Raw genomic sequence first — 15,156 nt, 5'->3', positions numbered from 1 at the left:
CTAGGAATAAAACACAGACAAAACTGCTCCTAGGAAGAAAACACAGACAAAATTGTGTCTAACTTCCGGTAGGAATGTCGTAGAGACATGAACCAAAAACCTCTATGTAGGTCTCACTTAGACCTACATTTCATTCATCGACATCCTTCAGCACAAATCAACAGGAAGTTGGCAATCACCCCTTCAAAACAATTTTTTTGTAAAAACCCCTCACCTTGACTTTGAATATGACCAATGTATGATCCTGTAACGACTTGGTATCGGATCGATACCCAAATGTGCGGAATCGTCCAAAAATAATGTACTGTATCAAAGAAGAGAAGAATAAGTGATTATTACTAGGAAAAAAACACGGACAAAACTGCTTGTAACTTCTGTTAGGAATGTTGTACAGACATGAAAGAGAAACCTCTATGTATGTCTGACTTAGACCTACCTTTCATACACTGACCTTCTCAAGCCAAAATCAACAGGAAATGCGCTAAAACCCCTTCAAAACAAAAGTTTCCTAAAAAATTTTATTTTGGCCTTTTTGAGCTGTAATTTGACCCCCTTAAAATGCTTTTAAACTCACCAAACTGGACACACACATCAGGACGGGCGAAAATTGCCATCTAATAAAAAAAAAACACTCAAAATAACGCTCTAGCGCCCCCTAGGAATAAAACACAGACAAAACTGCTCCTAGGAAGAAAACACAGACAACATTGCATCTAACTTCCGGTAAGAATGTCGTAGAGACATGAACCAAAAACCTCTATGTAGGTCTCACTTAGACCTACATTTCATTCATTGACATCCTTCAGCACAAATCAACAGGAAGTTGGCAATCACCCCTTCAAAACAAAATTCTTGTAAAAAACCCTCACCTTTTTTCAAACATTATCTCCCCTGAGCGCGTTTGTTGTGTCGGCTTCAAACTAGCAGAGGAAAGAGATTGAACCCTCCTGATTAAAAGTTGACGAAATTGTTTTTCTAACTGCTCTGGTTTTGATTTTACGAGCCTTCAAAGAACTGCTGCGCTGATGATGCAGCGCTGCTGCCGTCTCAAGATGGCCGCTTGAAAGCAGGAAGCACCAGCGTGACCACACAATGCAGAGAAGGTAGGTAATGTGCGGGTAAAAATATGTTGACTGGGTGAAAGGAGGAGGCACCAGTTTGACTCTAGGATACAGAGAAGGTAGGTAAAGTGCAGGTAAAGATATGTTGTCTGGGTGATGGCAGGAAGCACCAGCGTGTATGGGTGACAGAAAGAAGCACCAGTGTGACCCCAGGATGCAGGGAAGGTAGGTAAAGTGCAGGTAAAAGATATGTTGAATGGGTAAAGGCAGGAAACAGCAGCAAAAGTCGGTCCCGTCCATCGCTGCTTGGAATGCTGACATTTCACCAGCTCCCGTGCACTTGACTCTTATCACTTTTATATTTCGGGCGGTGAAAAATATTCACCCGTCTGCAATTGAGGCCTGACACTCTTTCGAACTTGTCAAAAAGTCCCCGGCCAGCTGCCTTCTATCAGGCTTCCGGAGGGCTGGCGTCTAAATATACGTGTCACGGTTGGAGCAGCTGGCCCTCGGTCTACTGATCCCCGATGAGCACGTGCTTCATGACCCACATTCGACATGACCGAAGAAAGTCTCAAACTTGAGCAATTTCCAGCTCAACGATGGAAACGCTCCTCTTTTCACGTGAAATGCTGATATAAAGGGGAGCACAAAAATGGCTTTATTTTAATAGGAGAATCTTGCGACACATTAACAATACGTTCCTTATTGCGATCATTTTTGAGCGTTTCTGGGTGTTGTTGATAAATTGCTGTGGCTTTGCATAATGGAGTTTTAACTTGCACTTACGGATGTGGCGACCAACTGTAGTCACTAAGAGCGGTTTTCTGACGTGTTCCATGAGCCCGTGTGGTGATATCCTTTACACACCGATGTCACTTTTGGATGCAGTACCGCCTGAGGTATCCCAGGTCACGGGCATTCAGAATAGAATAGAGTAGAATGGACTTTATTGTCATTATATTTGCATATAACGAGATTAAGGACTCCAATTTAAGGTGCGGTACGGGATAAAAATAAATTGCACTATCCAATAAAAAATAATAAGCAATCCTGTACAATTTACAAAATACTGTACAATATACAGAGCAAGACAAGAGTACCGGAGTAATAAATAACAATCAGTGTCGGTTATTATTAGAATCTGGAGAATTCAATGTTACGTTACACTTTACATCAGTCCATCTTAGATGTGCTCGGGCCCAGCTAAGGCGGCGGCGTTTCTGGGTGTTGTTGATAAATGGCTGTGGCTTTGGATCGTAGAGTTTTAACTCACACTTACAGATGTAGCGACAAACTGTAGTTACTGACAGTGGTTTTCTGAAGTGTTCCTGAGCCCATTTGGTGATATCCTTCACACACCGATGTTGCTTTTCGATGCAGTACCGCCCGAGGGATCCAAGGTGCGTAATATCATGGCTTACGTGCAGTGATTTCTCCAGATTCTCTGAACATTTTGATGATATTACAGACCGTAAATGGTGAAAATCCCTAAGAGCTGGTTGACAAATGTTGATTTGAAACAATTTGCTCACGCATTTGTTGACAAAGTGGTGACCCTCGCCCCGTCCTGACTGAGCATTTTCATGGAAGCTGCTTTTATACCCAATCATGGCATCTACCTGTTCCCAATTAGCCTGTTCACCTGTGGGACGTTCCAAATAAGTGTTTGGATGAGCATCCTCAACTTCCTCAGTCTTTTTTGCCACTTGTGCCAGCTTTTTTGTGTGTAAAGGATATCACTACATGGACTCTGGAACACTTCAGAAAACCACTGTCAGTAACTACAGTTTGTCGCTATATCTGTAAGTGCAAAGTTAAAACTCCGCTATGCAAAGTCAAAGCCATTTATCAACAACACCCGAGCTCATTTAAGATGGACTGATGCAAAGTGTAACGTAACATTGAATTCTCCAGATTCTAATAATAACCGACACTGATTATTATTTATTACTCTGGTACTCTTGTCTTGCTCTGTATATTGTACAGTATTTTGTATTTGGTATAGTGTTTAGTAAATCTGTAAGTGCAAAGTTAAAACTCCGCTATGCAAAGCCAAAGCCATTTATCAACAACACCCGAGCTCATCTAAGATGGACTGATGCAAAGTGTAACGTAACATTGAATTCTCCAGATTTTAATAATAACCGACACTGATTATTATTTATTACTCTGGTACTCTTGTCTTGCTCTGTATATTGTACAGTATTTTCTATTTGGTATAGTGTTTTGTAAATTGTACAGGATTGCTTATTATTTTTATTGGATGGTGCAATGTATTTTCATCCCATACTGCACCTTAAGTTGGAGTCCTTAATCTTGTTATATGCAAATATAATGACAATAAAGTCCATTCTATTCTATTCTATTCTGAATGCCCGTGACCAGTAACACCTCAGGCGGCACCGCGTCCAAAAGCGACATCGGTGTGTAAAGGATATCACCACACAGGCTCAGGGAACACGTCAGGAAACCACTCTCACTAACTTCAGTCGGTCGCTACGTCTGTAAGTGCAAGTTAAAACTCCACTATGCAAAGCCACAGCCATTTATCAACAACACCCGGAAACGCTCAAAAGTGGTGACCCTCGCCCCGTCCTTGACTGAGCATTTTCATGGAAGCTGCTTTTATACCCAATCATGGCCCCCATTCTGGTACCCAATTAGCCTGTTCACCTGTGGGATGTGCCAAATAAGTGTTTGGATGAGCGTTCATACTTAAAAGTGATTTTGTGTCCAGGAACGTATTTCTATGTTTATAAACAATAACAATAAAAAAATTAAAAAAAGACAAAAGATTTACTTGCTCACCGGCCTTTGAGTTTCTCCAGCTCGCGGTGGTGCAGCATGCTTCTCATGTGCTCGTCCATCTCCTGCACGGGAACAATAAAAGGTAATAAAGTCATGCTTTTAAAGGCAGTAGCATTTCTCACTTATAAAAAAATTAAAAGGAATTTGAGGGCCGCCAAGTGCATGTCAAATGAAACACGGTCCTGCAACAAGTCAAAATGCCCTGAAGAAAGCATTTTCTGGGAGAGAGACAATAAACAACACATTTGAACACAAACCCCGTTTCCATATGAGTTGGGAAAATGTGTTAGATGTAAAAATAAACAGAATACAATGATTTGCAAATCCTTTTTAGCCCATATTCAGTTGAATATGCTACAAAGACAACATATTTGATGTTCAAACTCATAAACTTGATTTTTTTGGGGGAAATAATAATTAACTTAGAATTTCATGGCTGCAACACGTGCCAAAGTAGTTGGGAAAGGGCATGTTCACCACTGTGTTACATCACCTTTTCTTTTAACAACACTCAATAAAGGTTTGGGAACTGAAAAAACTAAACGTTGAAGCTTTTGAAAGTGGAATTCTTTCCCAGTCTTGTTTTATGTAGAGCTTCAGTCCTTCAACAGTCCGGGGTCTCCGCTGTCGTATTTTACGCTTCACACATTTTCCATGAGAGACAGGTCTGGACTGCAGGCGGGCCAGGAAAGTACCCGCACTCTTTTTACTACAAAATCTACACGTGGCTTACTGAAATAAGCAGGGGCGTCCATGACAACGTTGCTTGGATGACAACATATGTCGCTCCAAAACCTGTATGGACCATTCAGCATTAATGGTGCCTTCACAGATGTGTAAGTTACCCATGCCTTGGGCACTAATGCACCCCCATACCATCACACATGCTGGCTTTTCCACTTTGTGCCTATAACAGTCTGGATGGTTATTTTCCTCTTTGTTCCGGAGGACACCACGTCCAAGGTTTCCAAATATAATTTGAAATGTGGACTCGTCAGACCACAGAACACTTTTCCGCTTTGCATCAGTCCATCTTAGATGAGCTCGGGCCCAGCGAAGCAGCGTCGTTCCTGGGTGTTGTTGATAAACGGGTTTGGCTTTGCATAGTAGAGTTTTAACTTGCACTTACAGATGCGGTATGGCGTAGAGGGGCGGTATGGCGTAGTGGGTAGAGCGGCCGTGCCAGAAACCTGAGGGTTGCAGGTTCGCTTCCCACCTATGGACATCAAAGTCGCTGCCGTTGTGTCCTTGGGCAGGACACTTCACCCTTTGCCCCCGGTGCCGCTCACACCGGTGAATGAATGATGAATGAATGATTGGTGGTGGTCGGAGGGGCCGTAGGCGCAAACTGGCAGCCACGCTTCCGTCAGTCTACCCCAGGGCAGCTGTAGCCACAGATGTAGCTTACCACCACCAGGTGTGAATGAATGATGGGTTCCCACTTCTCTGTGAGCGCCTTGAGTATATAACAATAGAAAAGCGCGATATAAATCTAATCCATTATTATTATTATTATTATGTAGCGACCAACCGTAGTTACTGTTTATGACGTGTTACGGGGCCCTTGTGGCGATATCCTTTACACACTGATGTCGGTTTTTGATGCAGTACCGCCTGAGGGATATCATCGCTTACGTGCAGTGATTTCTCCAGATTCTCTGAACCTTCTGATGATTTTACAGACCGTAGATGGTAAAATCCCTAAATTCCTTGAAATATCTCGTTGAGAAATGTTGTTCTAAAACTGTTCGACATTTTGCTTACAAATTGGTGACCCTGGCCCCATCTTTGTTTGTGAATTACTTAGCATTTAATGGAAGCTGCTTTTATAGCCAATCATGGCACCCACCTGTTCCCAATCAGCCTGCACACCTGTGGGATGTTCCAAATAAGTGTTTGATGAGCATTCCCCTACTTTATCAGTATTTATTGCCACCTTTCCCAACTTATTTCTCACGCATTGCTGGCATCAAATTCTCAAGTTAATGATTATTTGGAAACAAAAAATGTTTATGAGTTTGAGCATCAAATATGTTGTCTTTGTAGCATATTCAACTGAATATGGGTTGAAAAGGATTTGTAAATCATTGTATTTTGTTTATATTTACATCTAACACCATTTCTTAACTCACATTGAAACGGGGTTTGTACATGAAGAATGCACCACTCTGGAAGAGAAAGCGACGTGGTGGTTGAAGTCCTGAATAGTCCCACTCAGGATTCTCACAGGAATGAGGCAAAAATACAAGCTAATGAGGCAGTTACCTGCTTGGAGACATGGACCGTCTCACAGAGGATGCACTTCTTGTCTCTGGCCATCTTGACTGGAATTCCCACCATACCTGCCAAAACACAGAATAAATGCATTTATTCAGTGTAACATTCACTGTTAAAGCACGGGTCACCAACCTTCTTGGGTACTGATTAATGCCAAGGGCTACCAGTTTGATACACACTTAAATAAATTGCCAGAAATAGCCAATTTGCTCAATTTACCTTTAATTAATAAATCTATATATATATAAAAAAATGGGTTTTTCTGTCTGTCATTTTTTTTTCCTTTTACCGAAGGTCTTTTGTAGAGAACAAATGATGAAAAAAACACTTATTTGAACAGTTTAAAAGAGGAGAAAACAGGGGAAAAAAAATGAAAATTACATTTTGAAACATAGCTCATCTTCAATTTCCACTCTTTAAAATTCAAAATCCAACCGAAAAAAGAAGAGAAAAAAACGAGCTAATTCAAATCTTTTCCATCCATCCATCATCTTCCGCTTATCCGAGATCGGGTCGCGGGGGCAGCAGCCTAAGCAGGGAAGCCCAGACTTCCCTCTCCCCAGCCACTTCGTCTAGCTCTTCCCGGGGGATCCCGAGGCGTTCCCAGGCCAGCCGGGAGACATAGTCTTCCCAACGTGTCCTGGGTCTTCCCCGTGGCCTCCTACCGACTGGACGTGCCCTAAACACCTCCCTAGGGAGGCGTTCGGGTGGCATCCTGACCAGATGCCCGAACCACCTCATCTGGCTCCTCTCCATGTGGAGGAGCAGCGGCTTTACTTTGAGTTCCTCCCGGATGGCAGAGCTTCTCACCCTATCTCTAAGGGAGAGACCTGGAAACTCATTTGGGCCGCTTGTACCCGTGATCTTATCCTTTCGGTCATGACCCAAAGCTCATGACCATAGGTGAGGATGGGAACGTAGATCGACCGGTAAATTGAGAGCTTTGCCTTCCGGCTCAGCTCCTTCTTCACCACAACGGATCTCTAAGGGAGAGACTCGCCAACCGGCGGAGGAAACTCATTCCGGCTGCTTACCCGTGATCTTATCCTTTCGGTCATGACCATAGGTGAGGATGGCAACGTAGATCGGCCGGTAAATTGAGAGCTTTGCCTTCCGGCTCAGCTCCTTCTTCACCACAACGGATCTCTAAGGGAGAGACTCGCCAACCGGCGGAGGAAACTCATTTGGGCCGCTTGTACCCGTGATCTTATCCTTTCGGTCATGACCCAAAGCTCATGACCATAAGTGAGGATGGGAACGTAGATCGACCGGTAAATTGAGAGCTTTGCCTTCCGGCTCAGCTCCTTCTTCACCACAACGGATCTCTAAGGGAGAGACTTACCAACCGGCGGAGGAAACTCATTCCGGCTGCTTACCCGTGATCTTATCCTTTCGGTCATGACCATAGGTGAGGATGGGAACGTAGATCGGCCGGTAAATTGAGAGCTTTGCCTTCCGGCTCAGCTCCTTCTTCACCACAACGGATCTCTAAGGGAGAGACTCGCCAACCGGCGGAGGAAACTCATTTCGGCCGCTTGTACCCGTGATCTTATCCTTTCGGTCATGACCCAAAGCTCATGACCATAAGTGAGGATGGGAACGTAGATCGACCGGTAAATTGAGAGCTTTGCCTTCCGGCTCAGCTCCTTCTTCACCACAACGGATCGATACAACGTCCGCATTACTGAAGACGCCGCACCGATCCGCCTGTCGATCTCACGATCCACTCTTCCCTCACTCGTGAACAAGACTCCTAGGTACTTGAACTCCTCCACTTGGGGCAGGGTCTCCTCCCCAACCCGGAGATGGCACTCCACCCTTTTCCGGGCGAGAACCATGGACTCGGACTTGGAGGTGCTGATTCTCATTCCGGCCGCTTCACACTCGGCTGCGAACCGATCCAGTGAGAGCTGAAGATCCCGGTCAGATGAAGCCAACAGGACCACATCATCTGCAAAAAGCAGAGACCTAATCCTGCGGTCACCAAACCGGATCCCCTCAACGCCTTGACTGCGCCTAGAAATTCTGTCCATAAAAGTTATGAACAGAATCAGTGCCTTGCCGGAGTCCAACCCTCACTGGAAACGTGTCCGACTTACTGCCGGCAATGCGGACCAAGGTCTGGCACTGATCATACAGGGAGTGGACCGCCACAATAAGACAGTCCGATACCCCATACTCTCTGAGCACTCCCCACAGGACTTCCCGAGGGACACGGTCCAATGCCTTCTCCAAGTCAAATCTTTTTGAAAAAATAAAAAAAACAATTTATGGAACATCATTAGTCATTTTTCCTGATTAAGATTAATTTTAGAGTTTTGATGACATGTTTTAAATAGGTTAAAATCCAATCTGCACTTTGTTAGAATATATAACAAATTGGACCAAGCTATATTTCTAACAAAGACAAATCATTATTTCTTCTAGATTTTCCAGAGCAAAATTTTTAAAAGAAATTCAAAAGACTTTGAAATAAGATTCACATTTGATTCTACAGATTTTCTAGATTTGCCAGAATATTTTTTTTGGGGCGGCATAGCTCGGTTGGTAGAGTGGCCGTGCCAGCAACTTGAGGGTTGCAGGTTCGATTCCTGCTTCCGCCATCCTAGTCGCTGCCGTTGTGTCCTTGGGCAAGACACTTTACCCACCTGCTCCCAGTGCCACCCACACTGGTTTATATGTAACTTAGATATTGGGTTTCACTATGTAAAGCGCTTTGAGCCACTAGAGAAAAGCGCTATATAAATATAATTCACTTCACTTCACTTTTGAATTTTAATCATAAATTTTAAGAAATATTTCACAAATAAAATGTATTTATTATTCTTCCATCCATCCATTTTCTACCGCTTATTCCCTTTTGGGGTCGCGGGGGGTGCTGGCGCCTGTCACAGCTACAATCGGGCGGAAGGCGGGGTACACCCTGGACAAGTCGCCACCTCATCGCAGGGCCAACACAGATAGACAACATTCACACTCACATTCACACACTATTATTCTTTAAAATAAAAGTTTTTTTTTACTTGAACATTGCTTTAAATTGTCAGGAAAGAAGAGGAAGGAATTGAAAAGGTAAAAAGGTATATGTGTTTAAAAATCCTAAAATCATTTTTAAGGTTGTATTTTTTCTCTAAAAGTGTCTTTCGGAAAGTTATAAGAAGCAAAGTAAAAAAAATAAATGAATTTATTTAAACAAGTGAAGACCAAGTCTTTCAAATATTTTCTTGGATTTTCAAATTCTATTTGAGTTTTGTCTCTTTTAGAATTAAAAATGTCAAGCAAAGTAAGACCAGCTTGCTAGTAAATAAATACAATTTAAAATATTGAGGCAGCTCACTGGTAAGTGCTGCTATTTGAGCTATTTTTAGAACAGGCCAGCGGGCGACTCATCTGGTCCTTACGGGCACTGGGTTGGTGACCCCTGCTCTAGGATGAACCAAAAGGGTTTAATTAAGTACATTTAGTTGCGAGTTTGAAATTTTCCTAGGCTCATTTCCTATTAACGGCCACGACCACTTTTTGTCCGCGGCACTTCAAATACCACAAAGGAGTTGATGATGGAGGCCGACCTAATTTTAGCGCCCTGACGGTGCTGCTGGTAAGTTTGGCTCCAGGACGACAAAGAAGAAGCTGCCAAAATGCATTGTGGGTCAGCTGGGGTTTATCACCAGGAGAACCAATAGAAAATGATCACCGTTTGCAGGGGTGTCCAAACTTTTTCCACTGAGGGCCGCAAACTGAAAAATCAAAGCACTCGGGGGACATTTTGATATTGTTTCATTTTCAAAACCAATACAATATACCTTTTTATTTTTGGGGCTCCCTCAAGTTAGTTCTTAAGGACCCAGAAGAGTATCAGTCTTAAAAAAAGGTTCAAAATAAGTCATATATTATTTTTTTCATAAAACCCTTAAATCGCTAATTCTACTTCATTAGAAAAAAAAATTACGATCTTTTTTGTCGAAATACACAATATTAACAATAAACAATATTTTCAAAGTGAAATATTTAATGTGAAGTAATTGGATCCCTAAATAGGTCAATAATTCATAGCAAAATTGATTTGAATGTATTATTATTATTATTGTTATTTTATCAAAGACAGTTTTTATTAAATTCCACTAAAATTCTTGGGGATCCAAAAGTGCCCCACTCATAAAAAGGTGATACTTTTTAATTTTTTTTTTTCATTAACACTTAAATCTCTATTTCAGCCTCAGATATATATATATATATATATATCCATCCATCCATCCATTTCCTACCGCTTATTCCCTTTCGGGGTCGCGGGGGGCGCTGGCGCCTATCTCAGCTGCAATCGGGCGGAAGGCAGGGTACACCCTGGACAAGTCGCCACCTCATCGCAGGGCCAACACCGATAGACAGACAACATTCACACTCACATTCACACACTATATATATATATATATATATATATATAATATTTTTTTTTATTTTTTTTTACTGGCCCGCAGCAAATCATTCTAAAAATACTAAAACATTTTTTTTTAACATTAAAAAGTGGAATAAAAGAGCAAATAGGTGGAATGCAACGAGAAAAAGTTGCATTGTTGACTCTAATAACACAATTTTTTAAATATTTTCTCAAAAAATAATAATGAATCAAAATCAATGTTGCTATAAATTATTGATTGATTTCAGGACAAAAAGGACATAAATACAACAAACATAAAACCTTGAAATATATATATATATATTTTTTTTAAACATACTGATTATACACTAATACTAATTATACTAATTATTCTATTGATTGTTATAATAAATATATTAAAATAATTACACTTTATATATAGTGTATACATAGCATAATATATGTATATATATATATATATATATATACGGGGTTTCCCACACATTCATTTATTTGTGGCGGCCCGCCACGAAAGAATTACGGCCGCCACAAAAATAAAAAATAGAAATAAAAATAAAATATATATATATTTTTTTCGGCTTTTGACTCGCTTTACCGCTCATAAAAGCAACGGGACTCTGTCTGTGAATGGAGCTTGTAGTTACATATTATATATATATGTATATAAATATGTACATAAAGTGTTGTAATTATATTCGAACGCCGCGTTCTTCTAGGTCATTGCCCCCCCCCCCCCGCCGCCCGACCACACCACCACAAATAGATGCCTGACCTGTGGGAAACCCTGATATATCTGAGGCTGATATAGAGATTTAAGTGTCAAATGATACATTTTTTTCTTTTTTTTAAAGCATGACCTTTTTATGAGTGTGGCACTTTTGGATCCCTAAGGATTTTAATAACTTTCTTTACTAAAAAAAAAAAAAGAATAATAATAATAAATTCAAATACATTTTGCTATGACCTATTTAGGGATCCAATTACTTCACATTAAATATTTCACTTTGAAAAATCTTTTTGGGAAAAATATTGTGTATTTTGCCTAAAAATATAGGGTTTCGACAAAAAACTTGGAAAAAGTAAAAAAGATGAAATAATAATGAAGTCGAATTAGCGATTCAAGGGTTTAGGAAAAAAATAATATATGACTTATTTGAACTTTTTTAAGAGTGAAACCCTTCTGGGTCCCTCGGACCTAACTTGAAGGAGCCCCAAATTTAAAAAAAAAAAAAAAGTATATTGTATTGGTTTTGAAAATGAAAAAATATCAAAATGGCCCCTACGTGCTTCGATTTTTCAGTGTGCGGCCCTCAGTGGAAAAAGTTTGGACACCCCTGATATATAGAGTGTAATTATTTTAATATATTTATTATAACAATCAATAGAATAATTAGTATAATTAGTATTAGTATATAATCAGTATGTATTTTTTTTAGTCATTTTCATATTTTTCAAGGTTTTATGTATGTTGTATTTATGTCCTTTTTGTCCTGAAATCAATCATTTATTCATGGCAACATTGATTTTGATTCATTATTATTTTTTGAGAAATTATGAAAAGAAATGGTGTTGTTAGAGTATTAGAGTCAGCAATGCAACTTTTTATTGTTGCATTTCACCTGTTTGCTCTTTTATTCCACTTTTTAATGTTTAAAAAAAACGGTTTTAGTATTTTGGGAAGGATGTGCTGCGGGCCAGTAAAACATTAGCTGCGGGCCACAAATGGCCCCCGCGGCCACACTTTGGACACCCTTGGTTTACGGCCTTGGTCGGGGTCGGGAAGCAACGTTGGCGCTTGCAATTTTCAAAATTCAAGTTGTAAAAAATGGGGTCCCACAGTACATTTTTCGGGTCCCACTTTTTTGTAAGCCTTTTTAGCATGCTAACATCAGTATGGTAACAGCGAAACAGCTAGCATACCTTTAAGATGGCACCTAGTATCGGAATCCATGGTTATTCGGTCAAAAAGTACGACATTAGCTAAAAGCGCTAGCATAAAATTTTAGCATGCTAACATCAATATGGTAACAGTGAAAAAGATAGCATAACTTTAAGATGGCACCAAGTATCGGAATCCATGGTTATTCGGTCAAAAAGTACAACGTTAGCTAAAAGCGCTAGCATAAAATTTTAGCATGCTAACATTAGTATTGTAACAGTGAAACAGCTACCATACCTTTAAGATGGCCCCAAGTATCGGAATACATGGTTATTCAGTCAAAAAGTACAACATTAGCTGAAAGCGCTAGCATTAAATTTTAGCATGCTAACATTAGTATGGTAACAGTGAAACAGCTACCATACTTTTAAGATGGCACAAAGTATCGGAATACATGGTTATTCAGTCAAAAAGTACAACATTAGCTAAAAGCGCTAGCATTAAATTTTAGCATACTAACATTAGTATGGTAACAGTGAAACAGCTAGCATACCTTTAAGATGGCCCCAAGTATCGGAATACATGGTTATTCGGTCGAAAAGTACAACATTAGCTAAAAGCGCTAGCATAAAATTTTAGCATGCTAACATTAGTATTGTAACAGTGAAACAGCTAGCATACCTTTAAGATGGCCCCAAGTATCGGAATACATGGTTATTCGGTCAAAAAGTACAACATTAGCTAAAAGCGCTAGCATAAAATTTTAGCATGCTAACATTAGTATTGTAACAGTGAAACAGCTACCATACCTTTAAGATGGCCCCAAGTATCGGAATACATGGTTATTCAGTCAAAAAGTACAACATTAGCTAAAAGCGCTAGCATTAAATTTTAGCATGCTAACATTAGTATGGTAACAGTGAAACAGCTACCATACTTTTAAGATGGCACAAAGTATCGGAATACATGGTTATTCAGTCAAAAAGTACAACATTAGCTAAAAGCGCTAGCATAAAATTTTAGCATGCTAACATTAGTATTGTAACAGTGAAACAGCTACCATACCTTTAAGATGGCCCCAAGTATCGGAATACATGGTTATTCAGTCAAAAAGTACAACATTAGCTAAAAGCGCTAGCATTAAATTTTAGCATGCTAACATTAGTATGGTAACAGTGAAACAGCTACCATACTTTTAAGATGGCACAAAGTATCGGAATACATGGTTATTCAGTCAAAAAGTACAACATTAGCTAAAAGCGCTAGCATTAAATTTTAGCATGCTAACATTAGTATGGTAACAGTGAAACAGCTACCATACTTTTAAGATGGCACAAAGTATCGGAATCCATGGTTATTCGGTCAAAAAGTACAACATTAGCTAAAAGCGCTAGCATAAAATTTTAGCATGCTAACATTAGTATGGTAACAGTGAAACAGCTGGCATACCTTTAAGATGGCACCAAGTATTGGAGTCCATGGTTATTCGGTCAAACAGTACATTAGCTAAAAGCGCTAGCATAAAATTTTAGCATGCTAACATTAGTATGGTAACAGTGAAACAGCTGGCATACCTTTAAGATGGCACCAAGTATTGGAATCCATGGTTATTCGGTCAAAAAGTACATTAGCTAAATGTGCTAGCATAAAATTTTAGCATGCAAACATTGGTATGGTAACAGTGAAACAGCAAGCATACCTTTAAAGGTTATTAAATTTTTTAAAGAATTAAGCCATTTTCGTGGAAAGTGGCGTTGATGCGCATGCGCGCGCATGCTCAGTAGCCTTGTGTCGCATTATTTATTTTTATTTTTTTACGGGTAGCATGTTTTCTTCAGCGGCGTTGACGCGCATGCGCAGTAGCGTTGCGTAGCATTGTTTTTATTGTCATTTATTTTATTTTAATGGAGCGAATGGTTGAGAAAATTAATAAAATAGTTCAACTATAAAACGTTTTATAGCACTTTCACGCTCGTATTAGTACAAAATGTTGACTTATTTCCTCCTTGACGAAAGACATGTCGCGGTTTGTTTACGTTAGCCCGTAAGCTAGCAGCGGCAAAACCCTGCAAATACTTCACGGAATATACCTCCTAAAGCGCTTCCAGTCGATAAAACAAGCTTTTATGAACCCTACGGACAACTTTTTGTTTAAATTTGACGTCAAAAAGCGCCTCGAAATTAAACCTAAGATATGCGTGCTAACAAGCTAACAATGCTAGCCCGCGTAACTAAGGTAACCAGCGCGCCGTGAACGCAACACCACACAAAACGACAATATTTGCAAACATTTAAAAGTGCTAAAGTGCTACCTTTATGACGTCCGTGCTTGTTCGAGACTCAAAATAGCGATGAAGCGGACATTTTCCTCCGAGCTCCCCCGGTGCGTGAGGACCCGGCCTGGCCCCGGCCACGGAAGCCGCGTTCAAGGGCGTCTGTCACAGTGGGAAAGGAGAAGCTCACTACGGCAAATGTGTATTTGCGAGTTCAAACACAACACAAAGTTGTTGTCCGTGTGGTCAAAATGTCTCCGCCTAACATAAACCAGAAATCATGATCATAATTAAAGATTTAAAAAAATTAATTGACTTTCCCTAAATATCTAGAATTATTCATATTCAATCAATCAATCAATGTTTATTTATATAGCCCTAAATCACTAGTATCTCAAAGGGCTGCACAAACCACGACATCCTCGGTAGAGCCCACATAAGGGCAAGGAAAAACTCACA

The 15,156-nt window shown here is 40.2% G+C and overlaps 1 protein-coding gene across 1 annotated transcript in view; it reads right to left on the bottom strand.

Annotated features, from left to right (window-relative positions):
* The window catches only part of znf106a (zinc finger protein 106a), a 63,656-nt gene extending 48,771 nt beyond the window's left edge, over positions 1 to 14,885 (bottom strand). Inside the window, exons 1-3 of the mRNA XM_061885955.1 lie at positions 14,737 to 14,885; positions 6,138 to 6,214; positions 3,873 to 3,934 (exon numbers count right to left, since the gene is read on the bottom strand). Coding sequence (XP_061741939.1) covers positions 3,873 to 3,934; positions 6,138 to 6,212 — 137 coding nt within the window. The 5' untranslated portion in view covers positions 6,213 to 6,214; positions 14,737 to 14,885. The remainder of the gene's footprint in view (positions 1 to 3,872; positions 3,935 to 6,137; positions 6,215 to 14,736) is intronic.
* Between the last annotated feature and the right edge of the window lie 271 nt (positions 14,886 to 15,156).

This window comes from Nerophis ophidion, linkage group LG24, assembly GCF_033978795.1.
Source record: "Nerophis ophidion isolate RoL-2023_Sa linkage group LG24, RoL_Noph_v1.0, whole genome shotgun sequence".
NCBI classification, from domain to species: Eukaryota; Metazoa; Chordata; class Actinopteri; order Syngnathiformes; family Syngnathidae; genus Nerophis; species Nerophis ophidion.
This window is presented reverse-complemented; position numbering and strand designations above follow the sequence as displayed.